At 53.2% G+C, this 21,539-nt stretch overlaps 1 protein-coding gene across 9 annotated transcripts in view; it reads right to left on the minus strand.

The window, feature by feature from the left end:
- Positions 1 to 21,539, minus strand: part of RAP1GAP2 (RAP1 GTPase activating protein 2) — a 206,452-nt gene that overhangs the window by 168,976 nt on the left and 15,937 nt on the right. For 3 of the 9 annotated variants that reach the window (XR_004421276.1, XM_033089948.1, XM_033089946.1), the window contains exon 3: positions 1,507 to 1,542. The exons of 1 other annotated variant lie outside the window; for it this stretch is intronic. Coding sequence is in view for 7 of the 8 variants with exons in the window: in XM_033089948.1 (XP_032945839.1) it covers positions 1,507 to 1,542 (36 nt within the window). In the remaining variant the exon portion in view is untranslated. Of the gene's footprint in view, positions 1 to 1,506; positions 1,543 to 5,379; positions 5,568 to 20,286; positions 20,373 to 20,834; positions 20,868 to 20,984; positions 21,098 to 21,539 lie in introns of those variants that run through there. 5 more of the 9 variants (XM_033089959.1, XM_033089954.1, XM_033089953.1 and 2 more) reach the window with 5 other exon arrangements.

The raw sequence follows: 21,539 nt of genomic DNA on the forward strand, positions 1-21,539 counted from the left end.
AGAAAGACTCCTGTCACTCCACACCCTTTAGCATCTCTGCTTCATGCTTAGCATGACATTTAATATGCAGATAAGAAGAAGGAGGAAGGTCAAACATTGTTGTGCCCATTGGACAAAGGATACGGAAACTGAAGTCCAGAGAAGTTGTGTTCTGCCCGAGAGTGACTTGCCCTGAATTGGTGGGCTGTACTGATGCACAGCCACGTCAACCAGCGTGGGCACAGGTGGGCCCACTGTCCTGCTCCATCTTTAAGAACTGCTTTAGAAGCCACCTCCTTCTGTCAGTCTTCCAGGACTGTTCCCACTGCACCCCTGGCATCAGCTCGACAGAGAGACTGAAAGCTTTCAGAGGGCAAGGACAGTTTGCCATCCCTCCCTGCACTGCGAACTGCCCACCATCACCTGTCTGAGCAAAACAAACCAGAGTGAGAAGCCTCTTATTTTGACCACCTTATATGACAACTGTCAAAACTAGCTGTGCTTTGCCCGGTGACCTGTACCCAGGAGATACATGGTCAATGTGGGCAACTGAATAGCACAGCAGAGGGCGGCAGGCCTAGAAAACCTTTCCACTGAGATAGGGGAGATACAGGCATGAAAAGCTGCCTCCGAAGGAGGGGTTTTTCATATAAAAATTAACCCACATGTGGCAGGATAATAGTTTGAGCTAGTGACCACTGCTATTTTTCCTTCCTAGACTTTCCCTCCTTTTCAATTCACTCCACTGAAGCAGGTAGTTGGTCAGTACTCATTGCTCAAGGGAGGGATGCAGATGGAAGTTGACTTTTGTTAAGTTTCAATGGGGAAAGAGATCAGGATGCAGACACGATGGTTGGACCAGAAATGTGGAGGGAAAATGAATGAAGGTGGTGAGGGAAGTGCAGTCGGAGGTTATAGGAGAGAGGTGTGTCTGCTCAGGTCTTCCCAGACAGATAAATGGATAAGTGGTAAGTGGTAAATGAAGCAGCCCCTGAATCTGGTGTTGAAAGCCTCAGAGAGACCCAGGACCAGGCTGACCAGCATGACATATGTTTGCTAACAGATGACTCAATAACCCACGGATCACACACACACACACACACACACACACACACACACCCTGGGGAATTTTATACGGTCTTAGAATTATGTGGCACAATTTTCAGGTAGGTGGGAATGTCAGAAAGCCTGATGGACTAGGGCTGCACGTAAAAATTAAGGTGATAGAAAATACAATTATCTTTCTTACATCCCTAAATTGCAGCCTAAAAATCGTACCACTAAACACATTCCCACCATTTTAGTACCTGTTGCTTCCATTCCAGTTTCTATCTTTTCCCAGATACCCCAGGAAGCAAGAGCCTGATCCAGACTCCTCCAATCCGGAAGCCCCCCAATAAGATGGAGAATGGACAAATGCAGCAGCCCCACCCATGTTTCCCACAACTTAAAGGGAAAAGAGGGCCCCAAAGGAGCCCCAGTTTACCATCATCTCTGACCACTACATAACAGGAAGTGGGTACTTACTTGACCTTCAGGCTTGCCAGCATGGTCTTGTCGATCCTGCCAAGAGAAAAGCAAGGGCTCCCATCAGTGCCAGGGCTGAAGGCTCCCACCTAGCCGGGGAGAGTTCCCTGGGCCAGTCCAGACCACCAGACTGAGAGGGCGCTGCAGGAGACAGCTGCTTCAGGGGGAAGTTCTCCTCCAGCCCAGTAAGGGAAGACCGTGAGCTCTGGGAGGGCTGGGGCCACACATCCCCCTGTGAGATGAATATAGTTATTCTCCCCATTGTAGAAATGAGGAGATTGAGGCTCAGAAGGGTAAAATCACTGAACCAATCTGAATCCAGATATCCAACTCCAGATCCAGGGATCGTAAGCACTTTGTATGTAGCCTCTCCCTTCATTACCCTCATTCCACAAGAAGACTCTGCCAGTCACTGGCAGCTGGACGTTCAACCATCAATATTTCCCGGAATTCCGCTTTGGAAAGATACCAACACCCTCGGCACCCCCAGTACCAGGGACCTTCCTGTTTGGGAACTGCCAGGCCAGCCAAGAAGACAGACCCCATTCCTGGGACCAGAACCTGACAGCAGGCTCCAGGGTGCATGGGGCAGGTGGGACATATGAGGCCCAGGAGCTCAGAGCAGGGACTGTCCCGGCAGCCAGCTCCTCCGCCGCGGCTTGCTCCTCCCTCACTGGAAGACAAGGCAGTGCTGCTGTCTTCTATTTTCACCCTCTGCATATGTCAGCCCTCCTGGCTGGTACAAGAGGCCCCTTCCTCTCTCCAGAGACAGAAAGGTGGGCAAAATTCCCACTGTCTGTGTCTCCTTTTGTTTAGGGGTCACAACCACCAATGTCATCATCACCACCAGTGCCACCATCACCATCAGTATCATCACCACCATCAGTGTCACCATCACCAATGTCACTACTACTACCATTATGATCATCGCCACCACTGTCACCACTGCTGTCAGTGTCACCATCACCATCAGGGTCACTATCACCATCACCAATGTCACCATCACCATCAGTGTCACCATCACCAGCGATGTCACTACCCTCATTGCCACCATCACCACCAGCAGCACCATCAGTGTCACCACCACTCCTATGTCATCATCACCGTCAGTTCCAAATCATGACCGCCTTCAGGATGCCTGAAACCCTGGAGAGTTCTTTTCAGCTACCCCTGTCCAGCCAGTTCAGCTCTGCCACAAGCTTCCTTCCCCTACAAAGGACTACAGGGGCGAGCAGGGGGAGGGGACTGGTGTCAGGGGCCACATGGTGAGGATGCCGAGCTATTCCAGCAACACAAGTCAGCACCGAGCCATTGAGCTGGGAGCTGGGATCCTTCCACTCCGAGCAAACTCCCAGCACCTTCTGCAGTCAGTTCCCAACAGTAAAACAAGCCCCACCCCACGGGTCCTGCCCTGAGGGTGCTGGTCCAGGTCCCTGCCAGCTTCTTCCTCACACACCGTCCCAGCCCCATCCTTGAGGCTTTCACAACCGGTCTCTAAGGGTCTCATTGGGCCCCCAAATCCTTGTGGGATGCAGCCCCTCCTCCTCTCCCATCCAACCCACCAGGTGGAGGTAGGTTGGACCCAGGAGTCAGAGCCCCACATTCTGCTGTAATATTTGTAACCCCAGACAATAAGCCCTCACATTTTCTATTTTCTCAAGGAATCTCTTTTAATTCTTTCAACATCTCCATGTTGTGGGTGAGGCAGAAATCCACCCCTTACACGTGGGGAAACTGAGACCCAGAGAGGGGAAGTGTCCCATCTGAGTTCCTCAGTGAGTCAAGGCGGAGTCAGCAATAGAACCCACGCTTCTGGGGTGACACCCTCTCAACCCAACCACCATTCTGGGTCACAACAGCCCAGCCAGGAGCCCATATCCACATCCACCCAGCAAGCAGCCTGTCCAGCACAGGGTTCCCATGCTGGGGTGTGGCCCCAGGAGGGCGGAGCCTAAGGCCTTGGCAGGGCTGAGGCAGAAGATAGAGCAGCAGCTCTGACACTAGACTTTTCCTTTCAAGAAGTCAAAGTCCCCAGGTTCTCCCTGGCACCTTCTCTCTTTCCTGCCCACTCCATTTCATTCACTCTCATCACCTTGTCCATCCCTGGCGCTAGTGGCTGTCCACCCAGGCATCCAATGGGACTTGTAAAATATCATCCCCAAGATTCTGCTCACCGTCTGAACCAGGGCTCCAGGAATCTGTCATTTAGTCCCCAACCAACTGTCATATACTCTCCCAGCTAACAGCCATCCCCAGATGATACCCACCCTACATCTCCAACCACACCAGGAAGCCCTGGCATCCCCTCCAGCTCCACAAGCCCCCAACCAAATGCCTGTCGCGGTCGACACACCTCACTTAGTCATTCCATAAGCGTCTACTGAGCATGTACAATGTGCCAAGCACCGTCCCCCTGTCTACTCCATGCCTCCCAGACAAGGGTGGGCATCGGAGGATACCATCTCACTCCCTGGGTCCTGCCCGACAAGAATCCCAGCGCAGCCTCCCATACTATCCCTAATCAGAAAGTAGCTTAGGTGATTCAAACCCAGACCCCCCCCTCAGGACCGCAGCCCCTTGGCCTGGGTGTCAGGGAGCGTCCATGAGCAGGCACTAGACCACACTGTGCTACCCCTGGCATCCTCTCATCCTCACTGTCCCCATCTGCCAAATGTGGACCACCCATAAGCCCTTCCTACCAGAGGATGGACGGCAAAGTGTTTTCAAAAAGGAGCCAAGGGGAAATGGAAAGCTGCACACATATGGGAGCGAGGAATTGGCCAGAGGAACAAAGCCCACATCTTCCCATACCCTGGTTCCTCCCTCCCCGTCTCCCTTGCTTCTTGTGGCCTCCCATTAGCCTACCAGCTTCCACCCCAGGACACCCCCCCAGCCATCCTCCCTGCAGCAGCAAGAGCCTTTGACAATGCCCCAGGCCCAGAAGCTGAAAGGAAACCGATAATTAAAACCACGAGTCCCTGTTCCCCAGCTGAGGAGAAGCTGCCAGCAGCTGGTAACCAGAGACAAGCCTTTGACTTCAGTCTCCCCACGTTCTGGCTCCCTGGGGAGAAAAAAGCCTTTGTCCCTTATCCCAGACAGAAGCTTGGTGGCCAAAGGTGGTCCAGAGGGCCAGGCAAGAGGCTGTAGCACAGACCCAGCTGCTCAGGCTGGGACAGAACTAGGATTGGCTGCCAGGGTGGGGGAAGGAGGGGAAGGACCGCTGGAGACAGGCCTGCCCCTCCCTCACAGCTCACCCCCTGCAGAGAGGAGGCAGCCCCAAAGGTTGAGCAGGCCACAGACTCCTCCTGCCACCAAGTCACAAAGATGACACAGACAGGAGCATAATACGCATGCACACACAGGTACGCAACTCAGGTGCAGACTGGCACCCGCTCAGAAACAAAGAGTGTACACATGGGCACACGCATCGGCACAGCCACCCAGCCAGGCACACGCCTCACACACGGTCACACAGACTGGCAGCTGCAGACACGCACCCTGCTCACACAGTCTCGGACATGCGCACACACGTGCACAGTCATCACAGAGGTGCCTCCACATATATGCGAATACATGACAGAGACACGCACATTCAATCACAGTCACAAGCAGTCACATTCACACTAGTTCCAGCTCTGACCTTCGGAATCCCTGAGAAGATTGTACCGGAGGGACCGTGAGGAAAGCTTACATGTCTGATGCCCCCACCAGAATCCTCCCTCGCCATCGGCTGGGCATCTGAAAGTGCCCCTACCAACCCAGGGTTCAGGCACAACCTGAGTGCCCCCCTTCCCACAGGCACCCACAACACGCAACAAGATCACACAGCTAGGTCACTCCCATCCCTTCAATCGCCCCCCACCTGTCACCCACCATCCGAAGCCCCCGAAGGACACGCTGCGCTTCCTGCTAAACATGGTCGCGGCTGCAGGGCCCCAGGTCCCAGTAATGTCCCCAGGGCTGTTGTCAAAGGGGCCAGCTGTGGTGCAGCAGGGTCAGCACCACGGGTGTATGGCAGGGCGCCCAGCGTGGCACCTCCCCTATGGCCTGCCCCCCGACCTGGGCTTCCTGTGGGTGAGGCTGCAGGGCCAGGAGGTGTGTTCTGCGCTCTGACAAGCAGGGGAGGTCGCAGAGGGCAGCTTCCCCACGCCTAGAGGAACCCACAGCTCCGGAAGAGGTTCAGCTGGCAGATTGCACCACAGCCTGCCTTGCCAGCCCAGCCCCACACAGCCGTAGCTTCCCGAAACCCAAAGGAGACCCTAGGAGTCCCACACTGGGCCTGGCAGGGAGAGGAAGACCTGGCTAGGAGAGTCAGGGAGCCCTGCAGACCGGGGCCCCTCACACCCCCTCCCTGGGGCTGGCTGCTCAAGACGGGGCCTTTGCCTTCCTACCCCACCATGGCTCAGCACACACAAGATAAAGCAGCCCCACACATGTACTGACACCTGCACGTGTGTAATGACCTGCTCAGGGACACATGCATAGGTGCACATATATATTCACAGGTACACATTGGCACACACATGCTCACATACGTGTCATTAGACACCTGCACACACAAGCACAGGTACTGCACACTCACACACAAGTTCATATAGACGTTAACAGAGACACCTGCACATACATCTATACCTACAACTCCCCATACAGACACAGGCTCTCAGATGGGAGCAGACACGCCTGCTCACGTATACACATCAACATACACGTGCACACCCAGCCCATACACAACTCAGACTGCACACATGCCTACAAAGTACATTCACATGTACACATACACAGGCTCAGGCACAGATTCGCACTCCTCAGACCCCTTCGAATGTGTACACAGAGGTCAGCAGCACCACGCTTCATGACAGCAGTGGTGGAGGTGGGAGGGTGGCACCTGTGAGCCAGTGGGTTTGTCTTTCCAGCTGGAACTAAAGGCTAGCTCTCACTTCTGCATGCACCAGTGCTGACCATGCCAGGTACACAGTAGGCGCTCACTAATGACAGCCCTCAGAGGGTTGTGGCACATATACTGCAACAAGACTAGGGTAAGGGGACACAGAAGCAGCGCCAGGCCCTTGCCCCGCCCCCAAGCAGTGGAGAAAGGGAAATAAAGCTGTGGCTGCAGCCATTGGCCTCTCTCCCTGGCCCACCCTCCCCGCAGTTTCCTGTTTGGGGCCCTGCTGCCACTCTGGGAGTCAGATCTGTGCTGTGGTGCCAGAGGTCCTCCCACCCAGATCATGGAAAAAGGGCACAGACATTTCTGTTTTCTTGACTCCTCCACAGCGAGGAACTCTGAGGGGCCTCAGGTAGCATCCTGGATGGGCTACAGTGGCAGCTTCAGGGTCCTGGCCCAGTTCAGGGCCAGGAGTGACAAGTGTGGGGCCCTTTCCTCCAAGGCAGCTGGCCTCTCAGCAGGAGACTGGTGATCCTCTGCTCAGGCCCCACCCTCCACCCCACCCTCACCAGGAAGGGAAGGACCTTGTGGTTCACCCTCTGGGCTTGCATCAGACCACTGGCTCCCTACAGGGCATCCACTCAACACCCAGACCGCTCACCCCCACTGCCTCCTACACCCAGGAGATGCTCACCAGGTACTGTGGACCGGGGTCCTGCCTGCCCTACATCCACACGGCCTCTCTCTGAGAAAAACCGCTCCCCATCCGCCCGAGGGGGAGCACCTGGCTGGGAATGGCCAACCAGGGCATCCACCTTCCTGGCCGCAGTGCCTGGTTCAGGAGTGAGCAGGAGACCTAGGTGGTCCCAACAGGACTCACTCCCAGAATGCTCCTCCCTCTTTTCCCTAGGGTTGCTAAACCACAGGGTTGAGAGCACATGAAAATGTAGCCAACCCAGAGGAAGGCAAGGGAAGGACTGACAGAGAGGGGGAACATGAGAAAGATCAGGTTTTAAGGACATCGTCTGAGCTCCTGGATCCAGCTGTGCTGGAAGCCAGGTCGATCCCTAGGTATCTAAGAAACAGTAATATATCCCTCTATCCCTAAAGCCAATACGAGCTGAATTTTTCTCTCTCCATTGAGAAAGTCCCGACTAAGGTAAAGAGTTCGATGAGAGAAAGAATGAAGGTGAAAACAAACAGCCCATCAGCCGCTCAGCCGGCTGCCTCACCTATGCCGATGACACACGGACTACAGGCCAGGTACTGTGCACAGAACACCAGGGTGAGCCAGACACAGCCCACAGCCTCGGCCCGTGTCACGTGGGTTACTAATAACAAAATTCCTTTTGCAAATGACTCTCTTTTTCATCAATTAGAGGGAGTTCATGACAAGCCCATTATTGGAGTGCATTTTGATGTGCTTTCACGTAGGAGAGAAAGAGCTGGAGTGAAGGTCACCATGCTTGGGCATTTCTGACTCATCTCTACACACATGGGACCATGTCCATCACATGTGTTCTCCGGGAAGACACAGCTGGGAGACGCTCTTGTACAAGCCCTCACAATCCACAGAAACACTCAGGTAAACACCCAACGTAGGAGGCCACCTGGGCCAAGTGTTCGCAGACCCAGGAAGGATGTAGGCCCAGACCCACACATCTGAAGGTCAGCAGAGCAGCCCAGGGAACAGGCAGGGAGGAGCATTTCAAGGCCTCAGCTGCTGCTACCCCCCGGCTGGATTCTCCCACCTGGGCTTCTGGTCCCTTGCATGGTAGCCATAAAAGACACAGTCATGGGATTCAGACACCTATCCAAGACGCGGCAATGGCCTGGCTGTGTAGACAGAGAAGAGCACAGAACTCAGAGCATCTTGGACTTTCTTAAGGCCACTGGGATCCGGGAACCTTGGAAGAGGGCCTGTGTCCTCCTCTCCCCCAGAGCGAGGGCCTGGAGAGAGAGAGGGGAGGGCCCCAGATGACTTTTAATTTTTCTCTGTAAGTCCTGCAGGGCAAAGAGAGCCATTCTAGAGCTTCCCCCACTCTCCTCTCCTCAGCACTCAGTCTCCTAAGTTTTAAAACTGTGTGACCTCCAGCAAGTTATCTAACCTCTCTAGGCCTCAGTTGCCTCCTCTATAATGTGGGGTGGCTGCCACCAACCTCACAAGATTATAAATGAATGTAAATACTTACTGTGTTTCCCCGAAAATGAGACCTACCCAATCAGCTCTAACGCATTTTTTGGAGCAAAAATTAATATAAGACCCAGTCTTATTTTACTATAATATAAGACCAGATCTTTATAATATCATATCATATCATATCATATCATACCGGGTCTTATATTAATTTTTGCTTCAAAAGACGCATTAGAGCTGATTGTCTGGCTTGGTCTTATTTTCGGGGAAACACCGTAGCACAGGGCTCGCACACCCTTATGGGAGCTGTTATAATTATTATCTATCATAATTCTGCCCCCTCCCCTGGGCCCGCTTAGCTTCCTGCCATCCCTGCTCTAACCCCTTCTGTGTGGAGTGGGCAGCGAGGGGTCCATGGGTTCTCTGTGAAAGATTGTGAGTCAAGAGAAAAGAGAAGCACGCTGTGAGCCCGGCCCAGCCCTCCGGCCCCCACCAAGCACAGCTCAGCTTCCTCCCAGACCTCTGCTGACTCAGCATGCCGGGAGGTCAGAGTGGAGATGAGGACGAGCTATGGGGACCGAGGAGCCAGGGGCAGCGCCCGTGTTTGTGAGTTTACTACAGGCCAGCAGTAACCTACCAGCTTAGCTCATTTCAATCTCACAACCGCCTCTGAAATGGTACCACTGCTATCCCCATTTTACAAATGGGAACACTGAGACTCAGAGAGGATAAGGAATTTGACAAAATTTACCCAGCATGATGGGGGCACAGCTCGGTCTGACTCCAGAGCCCAAGTTCTCGGCCACTGTTCTGTACGATCTGCTTCAGTAGGTGCCAATCACTGGATCAAACCGGCCCCATTGATTGTGAAGCCTACAGAAATACACAGTTGATGTAGTGCCCATTTACAGATGGAAAAACTAAGGCCTTGAAAGCAAAAACTCAGCTCAATAGCTGGAAGACAACAATGATGAAGTGGGAAAGAGCAAGTGCCAAGTCCTCCCAACACCTAGCCAGACAGGCTCCCTCTCTTCCGAGATTGCTCCTCACCTCTTCCACAGAGCCCACTTTGAGTCACCAAGTCACAAGGCCCTGGCTTCCCTGGTGGAAGCCTGTGGGCATTTCTGGAACCAGCTGACATGGCAAGTCCCAGTCAGACTCCCAATTCCAGGGCAGAACTCCAGGGAACCCACCCAGCTCTCTGGGCTTTACAGGAACATGGTAGCGGAGAAAGCTGGCTGGGATCAGAGGAGAAGAGGCAGCCCAGGTCCCTGCCAGCAGTCCCTCCATCGTGTCTGCAGGCCCGTGGGAGCAGGAGGGAAGGGAGAGACAGTGTGGTTTCCTCTGCTTAGGCAGCTTTGTCCTCACAGCCACCAGTGGGAGCTGAAAGATGAGACAAGGTCCCTTCCCAGGCGTGGGGATGAGGCAGTTACTGGAAGCTCAGGATACAGATGCCCCGAGAGAGGCAGCCACCCGATCATTTGGCCTAGATCTTCCCCCACTCCAGACACTGTGAGTTGGCACCAGTACTGACCCAGTGGGGCTCAGCTCTCCTCCCAGCTCTACCACTGAATCACCTTGAGCAGGTCATATACTCTTTGGGAGCTTCAGCAAATATTCCTCAAAGGGGAGGCTAGATTAGCCTCTGTTTCCTTTACAAGCCAGGTGAGAACAGAGGACGACAGCAGAGGACACTCTGAGAAGGAAATCCAGTCACAGTGGCATTCAGAGCCGGCAAACCCATATAAGTTAGGAGTTCACACCTCGGGACGGAGATCAAACGACATCTAACCTCTGCATTGTGACGCACTGTACACTGATCACGTCCCCACGCTCATCTCAAGGGCAAGATTGAATTTTCCATTGCACAAGTTCTGAAAAGCAAGACGATAACAAAAACAACAACAACAGAAAAAAAACACACTTGAGAACGGGGTGAAGATACAAGGAAACAGGCACGCCCACCATCAGTGTGTACATATTTGGTAGTATCTATCAAAATGGTAAGTGCACATGCACTTTGTACCAAGACGTTTGTTTTTAGAACTTTATTCCACAGGCAAACTCATACACCTTGAGAAGATGTATGCACACAGGTGTTCATTATATCACCGTAATGGCAAATACAAAAAATAACCTCAATGACCACCATTTAACTATATTGTTGTGGAACAAGCAAATATGGAATATTAGGTAACCATTGAAAAGAAGGAGGCAGAATTTAGATCTGTTACTATTTAAAGATACCCTTAAAACTCAGGTTAAAAAAAGAAAAGGCACAGAACAGCTCATATAGTAGGATCCCATTAGTTTAAATAAATACACGAATTTTTACATTGACAATTTCTGGAAGGAAGCATAAGCAATGGTCCAAGACTGGTGGGTTACCTCTGAAGGGTGATACTGGAACTGGAAATCTGGGGGAAGGGACTTTTCACTCAATGTCCTTCTGTGCTACTTGATTTTTTTTTTTAACCACGAACATGTTACAACTTAAAGAGAAAATGTTAATTATATGGATGGTTTGCTCTAGAAGAAGGACAAAGAGAAAAAGGACAAGGAGGAGAAAGAGGAAGAGAAGCAGGTGCAAAGGCTCATTTCTTTAAAACCTTCTTAAACTATTTGAAGCTCAAGCTGACCACTGATCCCAGTTCTGGGACCACTTTTTCCACCCCAAAGGGAAGTATGTCTTGCCCCAGAAAGGGAGGACCACAGTCTTTCTCTCATTGCCTGATTCCAGATAGTTCTACCGCCACTCTGCTTTTCAGAAAAGAGTTTGCATTTCAATCTTAAGAAAAACTCCAAGGAGAGCCATATACAGCTTTGCTGGAGGAAATTTGACATTACAAATCAGAATCCTTCCATGCACGCCAAAGGGGCTTCTCGAGTGCAGATCATGGCCCATTTTTGGACCTGGGTGTTGGCTCAACATGGGTGTGTCAAGTTTGTAGAAATTCATCAACCTGTACACTTACAATCTGTGTGCACTTCTCTGTATGTGTATTATGCTTCAATAAAAAGGTATTTTTGTTGTGTTTTTTTTTTAACATGCATGCCTTTTGACCTGGCAATTCCATTCCCAATTCCATACCACCACACGAGGAAGAATTCAGAGACGTGTGCCAAGTTGTAGTTTTAAGCGTCTCCAGCACATTGTTATCATAACTATGAAACACTGGGAACAACCCAAATATCCAACAGTAGGGGGTAAATTAAAGAAAGACAGTATCTCCTAACAACGGAGTACTTCTCAGCTAGTACACAGTAGGTATGGAAGTATATGTAATGACACGGAAAAGAATGACAGAAAATTTCTGAATGGAATGACACAGGCTAATTAATATGCTTAGGACCATGTTGTTCAGGGGATGAGATTCAAGATCAGAATTTTTTTTCTCCTTTGTGCTTTTCTGAGTTTTATAAATTTTCTGTAATAAGCAAGTCTCGCGTTTATAATTTAAAAAACACAAATGCTATTTAAAATAATGACAAATAAAAGGAAACAAGAAAGGGGATGGGCCCGATGTTATAAAATAGTGGTTCTGAGATGCACTGGGTGTGAGAACCACCTGGGGCTTGAATAGCATGGGGTCAAACCCCAGCCCTGCTGCCTTGCCAGCAGTGTGATCTTAGGCAAGTTTCTTAACCTCTCTGTGCCTCAAACCAGACTCCCCATCTATAAAATGGGGATTCTAACAGTACCTATCTCATAGGGATTTTGGAGCAGTAGGTAAGTTAATACATGCTAAGCCTTCAGAGCAGGGCCTGGCACAGACCTATGGCCGTGTCGGCTAGTGTGAGTGCTAAAATTCTGATTCCACTGTCCTGGGTTGGGGCCAGGAAATCTACATCCTCAGATGATTCTGATCCAGTGAGAAATACTGGAATGAAATCCATTACAATATTCCCATTAACTTTGATGGCCCCAGAGCTATCTGTATAAAGGCTTGAGCACTAAGAGCTGTCTGAAGGGGATTCTCACTAAGAAATCACAAAGCCAGCTCTTCACTCTCCCTCCACCCAGCTGGGTCACTCCCAACTCTCCATACCACCAGGGCTTCACCCGGATACTTTCTTCACCAGGATGGGCCAGAAGGTAGGCATCAGCGCCCCCTGCAGGCAAGTTGGGTAGTGCAAGAAGGAAAAGGGGGGCCACCTTCTTGCTGGTATTTCTAGGACGGCAGACATATTGCCCTCTGGCCAAACGGATTGAGGGATGGGGGAATTCTGTGTTGCAGGAGATAAATAATAACCACTAGGTGTCAGAACATCTGGGTTCCAGCTCTGGTTCTGACATTTAAAATAGCTGTGGGGAAACCACTTAAACTCCCTCCTCCTCCGTTTTGTCATTTGTAAAGAATAACTGCCATCATTTCTTGAGAATCTCCCATGAACCAGATATGCCTCACTTTTTATCTCATTTAATCCACACCACTACCATGTCCTTTTTCCTGTGAGGAAATGGAGCCTCAAAAAGGTTAAGAGACTCCCCCAAGGTCACAGAGCTGGTAGGTGGCGGCAGCGGAATTGAAACCCAGCATCCCTGCTTTTAACTATACTGCCATTCCGACAGGGAAGGCTCACTGAAGAGCAGGCCCCAAATGAGGGCAGCAGGAGATCTGAGTAACTGCCAGGCTGGGCGGGGGCAAACCCCAAGATTCTTCCTGGGTCCCCTGCCAATGCCCAGCTGAGGAGCAGCCCCAACCTGGATCAGGATGAGCAAACCCTGAGATTCTTCCCCCGAAGCCTGGCAATCTGGCCTGGGGAGTCATACTACTGGCAGATGAGCAGTGACTTAGGTGGAGGCAGGCAGGGAGACAGAGGAGAGACAGGGAGCTCCCTGACACTTAAAAATAAAAATAAGAATGAAAAGGCCTACATCTCAAACACAGCATGTTCATGACTCATTTCTCCTGATTTCTTTGGATAAAGACGGGGGTCCTGGTGGGGGCTGCCCCACCCCCAGGCCCAGAGGAGTCCTGTTGGAGATCCAGCCTCATGGCATCTCCATCAATGCTTATCCTTTGCCCCTTTGAAGGGCTGACTCAGAATAATATAATGAACTGAGATGGAAAAGGCCTTTTCCACTCAAGGTCCGCTCTTCTCTCCCTATTACTGGCCCCACCCCCAGAAGGGTTCTGCCCAGTAAGGAACCTTCTGTATTACATGAGTGTGGGTGGGGGATTGGGGCTGGATACCATAGCTTGGTGGAAATCTGGACCGACGCACCACCTGTGGCCAGGGGATCCATGGGTGGAAGTGTAATCATGACTAAAGGAATAACCCATGAGGTACCTATTGATGGTATCCCCATTTACAGATGGGGAAATTGGGACACAGAGAGACTAAGTAATTTGCTCAAGTTCACACTGCTAGTAAGTGGCTGTGGAAGATTGTATTTTCCAAATATGGACACACATCCCACATGCTCTTCTCACCATGTGACACTGATACACCACTATTAAGAGGTGGGATATACGAAGTACGACAATTAAGTTCTAGAAAAAGTGCTACATGCCTCATTGCTGAATATCACCATGGCCACCTTTGAAGTACTCCCCTTGGGAAACTACGCACCGATGCCAGTGCCTAGTCCACCCTTCAAAGCAATTTTGGAACTCTCTTTTGGAATGGCCATCAGAGCTGTCATCGTATTACCCTTGATGTCCTGAATGTCTTGAAAATGTCTTCCTTTCAATATTTCCTTTATCTTCAGGTAAAGAAAGAAGTCCTTGGGGGCCAGATCAGGTGAGTAGGGAGGGTGTTCCGAAACAGTTATTTGTTTACTGGCTAAAAACTCCCTCACGGACAGTGCCGTGTAAGCGGGTGCATTGTCGTGGTGCAAGAGCCATGAATTGGCAAAGATCAGGTCGTCTAACTTTTTCACGCAGCCTTTTCAGCACTTCCAAATAGTAAACGCAGTTAACTGTCCCGTTGGTACAAATTCATAATGGATAATCCCTCTGATAGCAAAAATGATTAGCAACATCGTTGCAACAAGTTCGCGAACTTGATTATCCGGCCTCATACATTCCCTCCCCTTGAATCTGTGTGGATCTGCAGCATTTCTAACGCTAGGTAAGAAAAGGTGAAATAGACTCGGCCTCGTTTTTTCTTGGGATTCTTGCTCCTTAACCAGCCACCAGGCCATGAGGAAGCCCAAAGAGCTCACGGGAGAGGCCCATGTGGTGGAGAACTGAGCCCTCAAGCCAACAGCCAGCATCAAATGCCAGACATGCGAGCAACTGAGCCTTCAGAGGATTCCAGCCCCTGGACTTTGAGTCACCCTGGATGACGATGGCAGAACAGAGACAAGTATCCCCACCAAGCCCTGTCCAAACTGCAGATTCCTGAGCAAAATAAATGTCACCATAGTTTTAAGCCATAAGCCTTTGGGTAGTTTATTATGGATGCAGCATTAGATACCAGAACAATGGGAGAGCCAGAATTTGAACCAAGTGAGCTGGCTCCAGAGCGTGTGCTCCCTGCCACTCTGCAGTGATCCCTGCTGTGGGGGGAGGGGGGAAAGTGTAGAGGAGGGGTTTAGAGCTTGGCCTGGAGTCAGACATATCTTCAAGTATTCATTCATGCCTTCATTCATTCATCGAATGTTTATTGCATCCCTACTGTGTTTCAGGTTCTCTTCTGGGACAATTGGGGGCGTTGGGGGAGTGAGGAGATAGAGGATAAAGGAGGAATAGCTTTACACAGGTATTTACCCTAAGGTGATGTCCAAACCAAGCGGGTGGGGAGCTCTGTTTAAAGGGGAGGCGCTGGGACAGCCTCTCTGAAGAGGAGACTGCAAGTGTGAAATGGATCCAGCTTTGTGCAGAGCGGAGGAAACAGCAGCACGTATTAAGAATAGACCTGGGTTCACACCCCAGCTCCATTACTTACTAGCTGTTTTACCTTGTAGAAGTAACTCGGCCTCTCTAAGCCTCCACTTCCTCAGAAGATCAGGCTGCTTTCAGAATCTACCTCATAGGATTGTTCTGAGAAGCCAATGAGCTAACACATGTACAGTGTGCAGTTCAGGGCCTGGTACAGGAAGAGTTTCTATAAATTTAAATGATTGTGATGACAGGACGTATACTGAGGCCTAAGTCCCCAATGGGATGCCCAGAGCCGCAGAAACCACTCTGCTCCCCGTCAGAACCTATGCTAGCCACGGGCGAAGAGAGCGTGGACAGCAGGGGTGGGGGAGCCTTCCCACTGCTGTACTGTGCCCAAGCTTCTGAGAGTGGTATGAGTGGGTGGAGGGTACACACTTCCCTAAGGCATGCTGACATACAGCCCAGCTTCCACCCACCCCTGCAGCCAACCCTGACTCATCTCTTCAGCCCAGGGCTCACCCACCCGTCACCTTCAGCCAAACGCTCCAAGGATAAGGCTGGAAGTTGGACTGGTTGTCCCTCCCCAGGCCCCGCCCCAACAGCAGTGGGTACCCACACAGTCACTGGAGGAGAAGCAGCTTCCTCAAGGCAGAGGGAGGAACAGGGACAGGAAGCCTGGAGAGAGGGCAAACCTGGGGAGGGCAGAAGATTCAGGAATTGCAGGGGGCCAGGAAATCCTGCAGGGGGAAAGGATCACCTGCCACCCAACAGGCACACCCTCAGGACCCTGGAGAGTGCTCGGTGGGTGGCCCACACACATGCCCACAGAAAGGAACAGGAACAAACCAGAGCAGTGCACACACACACATGCTTAGGGGACACACACAGATGTGCAGACCCAGAGACCCAGCAACACACCCTCCAGGGACACACGTGCCCAGATGTCCACACACCTACAGGCGCATCTCACTGTCACTCCCCTCTGCTGTTGCCCACTACCGGTCCGTCTCATCAGCAGGTCCCCCGCGCCCTTGCCTGATGCCATCTGCTGACCGAGACCTGGCAGGGCCCAGCCAGCACACCCGGCATGATCCAGGAAGGAGGCTGACAGCCCTGGAGCTGAGCTAGGGAAGGGGCTGGGACACCAGCCAGCCCTGAGAGCAAGCTGCAAGTGCAGAGCCTGAGCGTGGGCAGGGCAGGGGCTCAGCACAGCCTCGTCTCAGGCCAGGTCCCCCAGGGCACAGTCTTTTCCTTGGTGTTCCACCTGCTTCAGGAGCCCCTACATCTGCTTCATATCTTAAGCAGGTGGAGAGGAATCCCCTTATGACTATCTGGAAGCCCTGAAGGGTTGTGGCAAACAGAAAAAAAATAAGAGCAGCATGGGAGGCTGAGCTCAGACATGAAGCAGAACTTCCCCCTAGAGAAGTACCAAAGCATTGAAAGAGGTGTGGGCAAGAAGAGTGCCATCTGGCTCCATAAAGATGCCCTCTTGAAAAGGGGAGACGATGAATAGGCTGGCATTACTGTCTTTTGTCTTTTTGACTAAACTTAACTAAAAACAAAAGGAGTCCCAAATTTCGGTGCCTTTAAATGACCGTAAATGAAGAGAGTGGCTCCTGCATCGCCCCAGCCTAGGCTGGGTGCGACCTTGCCTGTAGGCTGAGGGATGGACGCAGTGACCTTTATATTGCCAGCCTGTGCGGCCCATGCATGAGCAAGAGGCAGCTGGACACCTTCCCCACTGTGCGACCTCTCCCTGAGGGGGTGGCATGTTGCTCAGAGATGGGAGAGGGTAGGGACACAAGGGCCACCATGGTACCATGGCAACAGGCCTCGGCAGACACGTCCGCGCCTTCTCCAGTCATCACTCACAACAGGACCTGAGTGTCTGCAGACAGAATGCCCCCTGCCAAAGGGGGCAATGGCCCAAGAGGGACAGGTAGACACATTAGGGAAAAGGAGAATGAGGAAGCCTGTGAGTGCTGTACCTTGAAACACGAAGCCTGCTCTGGTTTATGCCCTAGGACTCCCCAACTAATCTTCAACCACCGCTTTCACTTCCTTCACGCCACCCCATGACTCTCCCACAGGCCCAGCCTGCCCCCACCACCCCAAACACCCCTAATCCCACGCATCAAGGCTGTCCAAGTCGCCCCACTGCCCTGGTTTTCATCTCTCTTGTCCACCCTCTGCCAACCTCCTCTCCCCTCCCTCCCTGCCTTCCGTTTTCTCTCGCCCTCCCCCACTCTCCTACCCTGTCCTTCCTACTGACTGTAACTGACCAGACCAGTGCCCATGACCATCTGCCAGCTCCAAACGCCAGCAGCCACCTTCCCCCGACTCCTCCTTCAAGCACCTGCTTCCAAGCTGCCTGCTTGTCCCCTCTCCCCACTGCCAGGCTCCCATGTCCTCCTGGGGACAGACCCCAGCAAGAGGCACGTCTGAGCAGCTGGCCCAGGGGCAGGGTATTGCTGGCTCCAATTCACAAAATACAACCTTTCAGGGGGTCTGGGAGACAGGGCCACAGCTCCAGGAGGAACTGGTGTCTGGCCCTGGAGCCCCAGATTGTACAACCAGGAGGGGTATCTTTAGAGGTCACCTTACCCAGCCTCCTCCTCCACTTGAACAAATGAATGTCTGAGCCACCCACACGTGCTGTCTTCTCAAATACACAGAAATGCTCCATTCATGGAGTCCTTGCTATGGACCCATCAGTGCGTTCAAAAATTTAATAAATATCTTATTTAACACTCGCAACCGCCAGATAAGGAAGCTGAGCCTCCGAGAAGTTAGGTAATTTGCCCAAGGTCATGTGCTATGTTGGACGCCTCAGTGTGTCACTTCAAACTCTCCCCGCCCCACTTCTTACCCCAGTCACTTCCTCAACGACCTGTTAGTTCCCATGGCAAAGCTTCATTTAGGGCCATGCCAGGCCTTCTTTGAAGCTACAGTGAGGGATGCCCACAGGAACCCACATGGGCCTCACACATGCCCATGGAGGTATCCTTGTCCAGAGGGGAGCAGAGCTGATGGATGAACACTCCCCTGTTTTTGTCTCCGACAGGGCGGCTCTGAAACGCATTCCATAGGCTCATCAGGAGACCCGCTCAGGACAGAGTGGTGGTAACGCTAAAAATAATGCATCCTTGTGCCACTTTCCCCTTCTCTCCTCAGACCCCTCCCCCACCCTTATTCCGAGACCACTTCCCAAGTAGACCATTCAGGTTCTGCTTTGGGGGAACACAGGTACAGACCCATTGAGTGGGAGGTGGAGGTGGGATTCAAACCCAGGTGTGAGTGACAACGGAACTGTTATGCTTAACCACCATGCTATGCGGTGCCACCACCGTCCATGCCAGGGACCCTTTCCCTCAAGGTTTAAGTCATTCTGAACCACTGTGGCTCAGCCACACTTGATCCAATCAGGGTCATGGGAAAGAGGAAGGAGACAGTGTGACGGCGCCTGAAGCACTAGGGTCATCTTCTCTGGAACTGAAGCCACCTCTCACCAAACTGCCTCAACAACCCTGGGCTGAGGGGCAATCCCAGCTCGATGTGCCCTGGCCCTCTCCAAGTTTAGCATCTGCCTCTGCCCAGAAACTTCTGTGGCTCTTCAGCTCCAGTCCCCATCCCACCCCTTCCCAGACCACCCCCGCCCCAAGCTCCACTCCACCCCCAGTCCTCAATGTCTCAGAAGGAAGGGGAGACCTGAGGTCGCTGTTTGAAGACTGAGCAGCCCTATCTAGCAGACATCCACTTTGCCCCACCCCTGGACTCAGGAAACCCAACACACCTGCTTGGAGGACAGGGGAGAGCGCCCCTGGACTCCTGCCCAAGTTACAAAGATATGCTGGGGCTTTCCTGGGGAAATCCACTGCTGGGGACCTCAGGCCCCAGTAGCTGTGTGAGCTTTCTGTTTACTCCTCACCCCGCAGCAGAAAGAATAGGGGAGGGAGCTACCTTCTCCCCTCTCCATGGGAAACTGAGGCCCGTGGGGCTTCAGAGACAGCCCCAGGGTCACAAAGCATGAAAAGAACCAGAGAGCCCTGGCGCCCAGCCCAGCACAACCTTTTTATTCCCTGTGGAGGCTGCTCTAATGGGGTCCACTCAGAGGCGGATCCCAGCATTCAGAGCCCAAACCCCACTTGCATGCAAATGCCCTTCAGTTGGTTAGAAGGGTGAAGGGGGAGCAATAGAAAACAGACGAGGAAAAAGAAGGGTGTCCCCCCAACCAGCTCCCAGATCCAGACACACACAGCGTGCGTGTGGTGGTGGCAAAACCAAGTGGAGTCTACGCAGTCCTGAGGTCCTCTGAACACACACCTGCCCTGGACCCCCACTCAGGGCTGGCTCCCTCACAGGCACCTACCCAGGCCCCCAGAATTGAATGTCTGCCTGGAGATTGGCCCTGCCCCAAAGGTCCACGAAGGCATCTCAGCCCGCACCACACCATCCTAGCTTCCCTCCCTGTCAGAGACACAGGTTGGAGCGAGGACGGGGTGGGGTTTATGACCTTTCAGAAAAAAAAAACAAACCAAGCCAGCCTCGCTACAGGGTTCTCCTGGGGTTCCTGGCTTTTTCCTTCTACCACCACCTGTAAACACCCACCTCTGACCTCCGCCGCGGTCAGCCTCTCTAGCCAGGGACTGACAGGGGCTGAGCAACACCTCACTCAGGAGCAACGCCCCACTCGCATGGATTTCAGAGGACAGCCACCCCACCTCCCAAACAACACATCACGCTGAATTGCTCTGTGGAATCGCAGCACGGAGCTCACACACGTCCATGAGGACTGGATTTCTCTTTGCAAACACCCGCATTTCCACTCACAACATACACCCCAATTCCACGTTCAGTCACACCCGGGACTCACGTCCCGATCCAGGCTGACTGTGGAATTCCCACCCAGCCCTGGCCCCACTGACCTTCTGTGACGCCGGCGCCCAGATTCACTCCTCGACGTGGACGGAATGTCAACAGTCAGTCGCGGCGGCTGTCCCCGCCTGTGCGCCTGCAACGGCGGCGTCCGCTGTCTCCATCCGGACCCAGGCCCCCTCCTCCCCCTCCCCCCTCCTCCCCCTCCCCCCTCCTCCCCGGCGGCGGGCTGCCCGAGCCGCCCGCCCAGCGCGTGCACCGTCACCGCGGCGCGCACACGCGCACACCCGCCGGCGGCTCGGGACGCACCGAGCTGCGCCCTCCGCCCGCCCGCAGCTGCGGCACACCTGGTGGGCGCCCCCCGCCTCCCGAAAGCCGGCGCCGGGCGGCAGGCGGGGACCCTCCAGCCGCCACCCGCCTGCTGCGGGCCGTGCCCGCCTCGCTCTCCCGACCCCCGCGGCGCCCCACCCGGATCCGGCCGGGGTCCGCGCTGTGCCGACCGGGCTCGCCAGGCGCTGCCACCACGAAGCCGCGGGAGAGGGGGTGGAAGGGCCGGCGCAGGGGTGGAGGAGGGCGCCGGGGCTGGGAAGGGGGATACCGCGGGTCCTGAGCGCCGTGCCCGCTGTTGGGACTCCTGCGTCGCCGCCGCCAGGGGACTGCCCGAAGCGGCTCCTCGGGAACAAAGGCGCGGGGCGGGGCAGGCGCGCCCAAGGGACCCGGAGGAGAAAGGAGAGAACAGCCCACCTACCCACAGAAGTTCCTGGAGGATGGGGCCCCGGGGCGCTGGGGAATCAAGGTGCAGAAAGATCCACGGGTTCCTGGTCTATTGAAGACACTCGGGGGTTCTCTCCAGCCCTGGGACTGAGAATGGGGAACAGTGCTGTCTGGACTTGCAAATGGGAGGCTTCAGGGACTGTCACAACCAATGAAAGTGCCCCTGCCTTGGACCTGACAGCCTGGAGCTTTCACTCATTCACTCCACACAAATCTTCTCAGCTTCTGCCAAACCAAGGATGCTGAACTTGAAGGGGGTGAAGGAATAAAGGGTCTTCTAGGCAGCGTTTGGGATGCCCGCGTCTCTTTCTCAGTAACTTCCGGGGAGAATGTCCTCTGAATATGACTGCACACCTCAGTGATGGGAAGCTCACTCCCTAAGGTGGCAGCCTACCCTGTCCTCAGACAGCTCTCGGTGCTAGAAAGCCCTTCCTGTCATTGCCAGCAAGTTGGCCTGGCTTCTCTGTGCTGGCCATGGCCTCACTCTGCTCTGGCCACAATGGCTTTCTGTTTCTACAACGTGATTAGG

The sequence above is a fragment of the Rhinolophus ferrumequinum genome, chromosome 21 (genome assembly GCF_004115265.2).
Source record: "Rhinolophus ferrumequinum isolate MPI-CBG mRhiFer1 chromosome 21, mRhiFer1_v1.p, whole genome shotgun sequence".
Lineage (NCBI taxonomy): Eukaryota > Metazoa > Chordata > Mammalia > Chiroptera > Rhinolophidae > Rhinolophus > Rhinolophus ferrumequinum.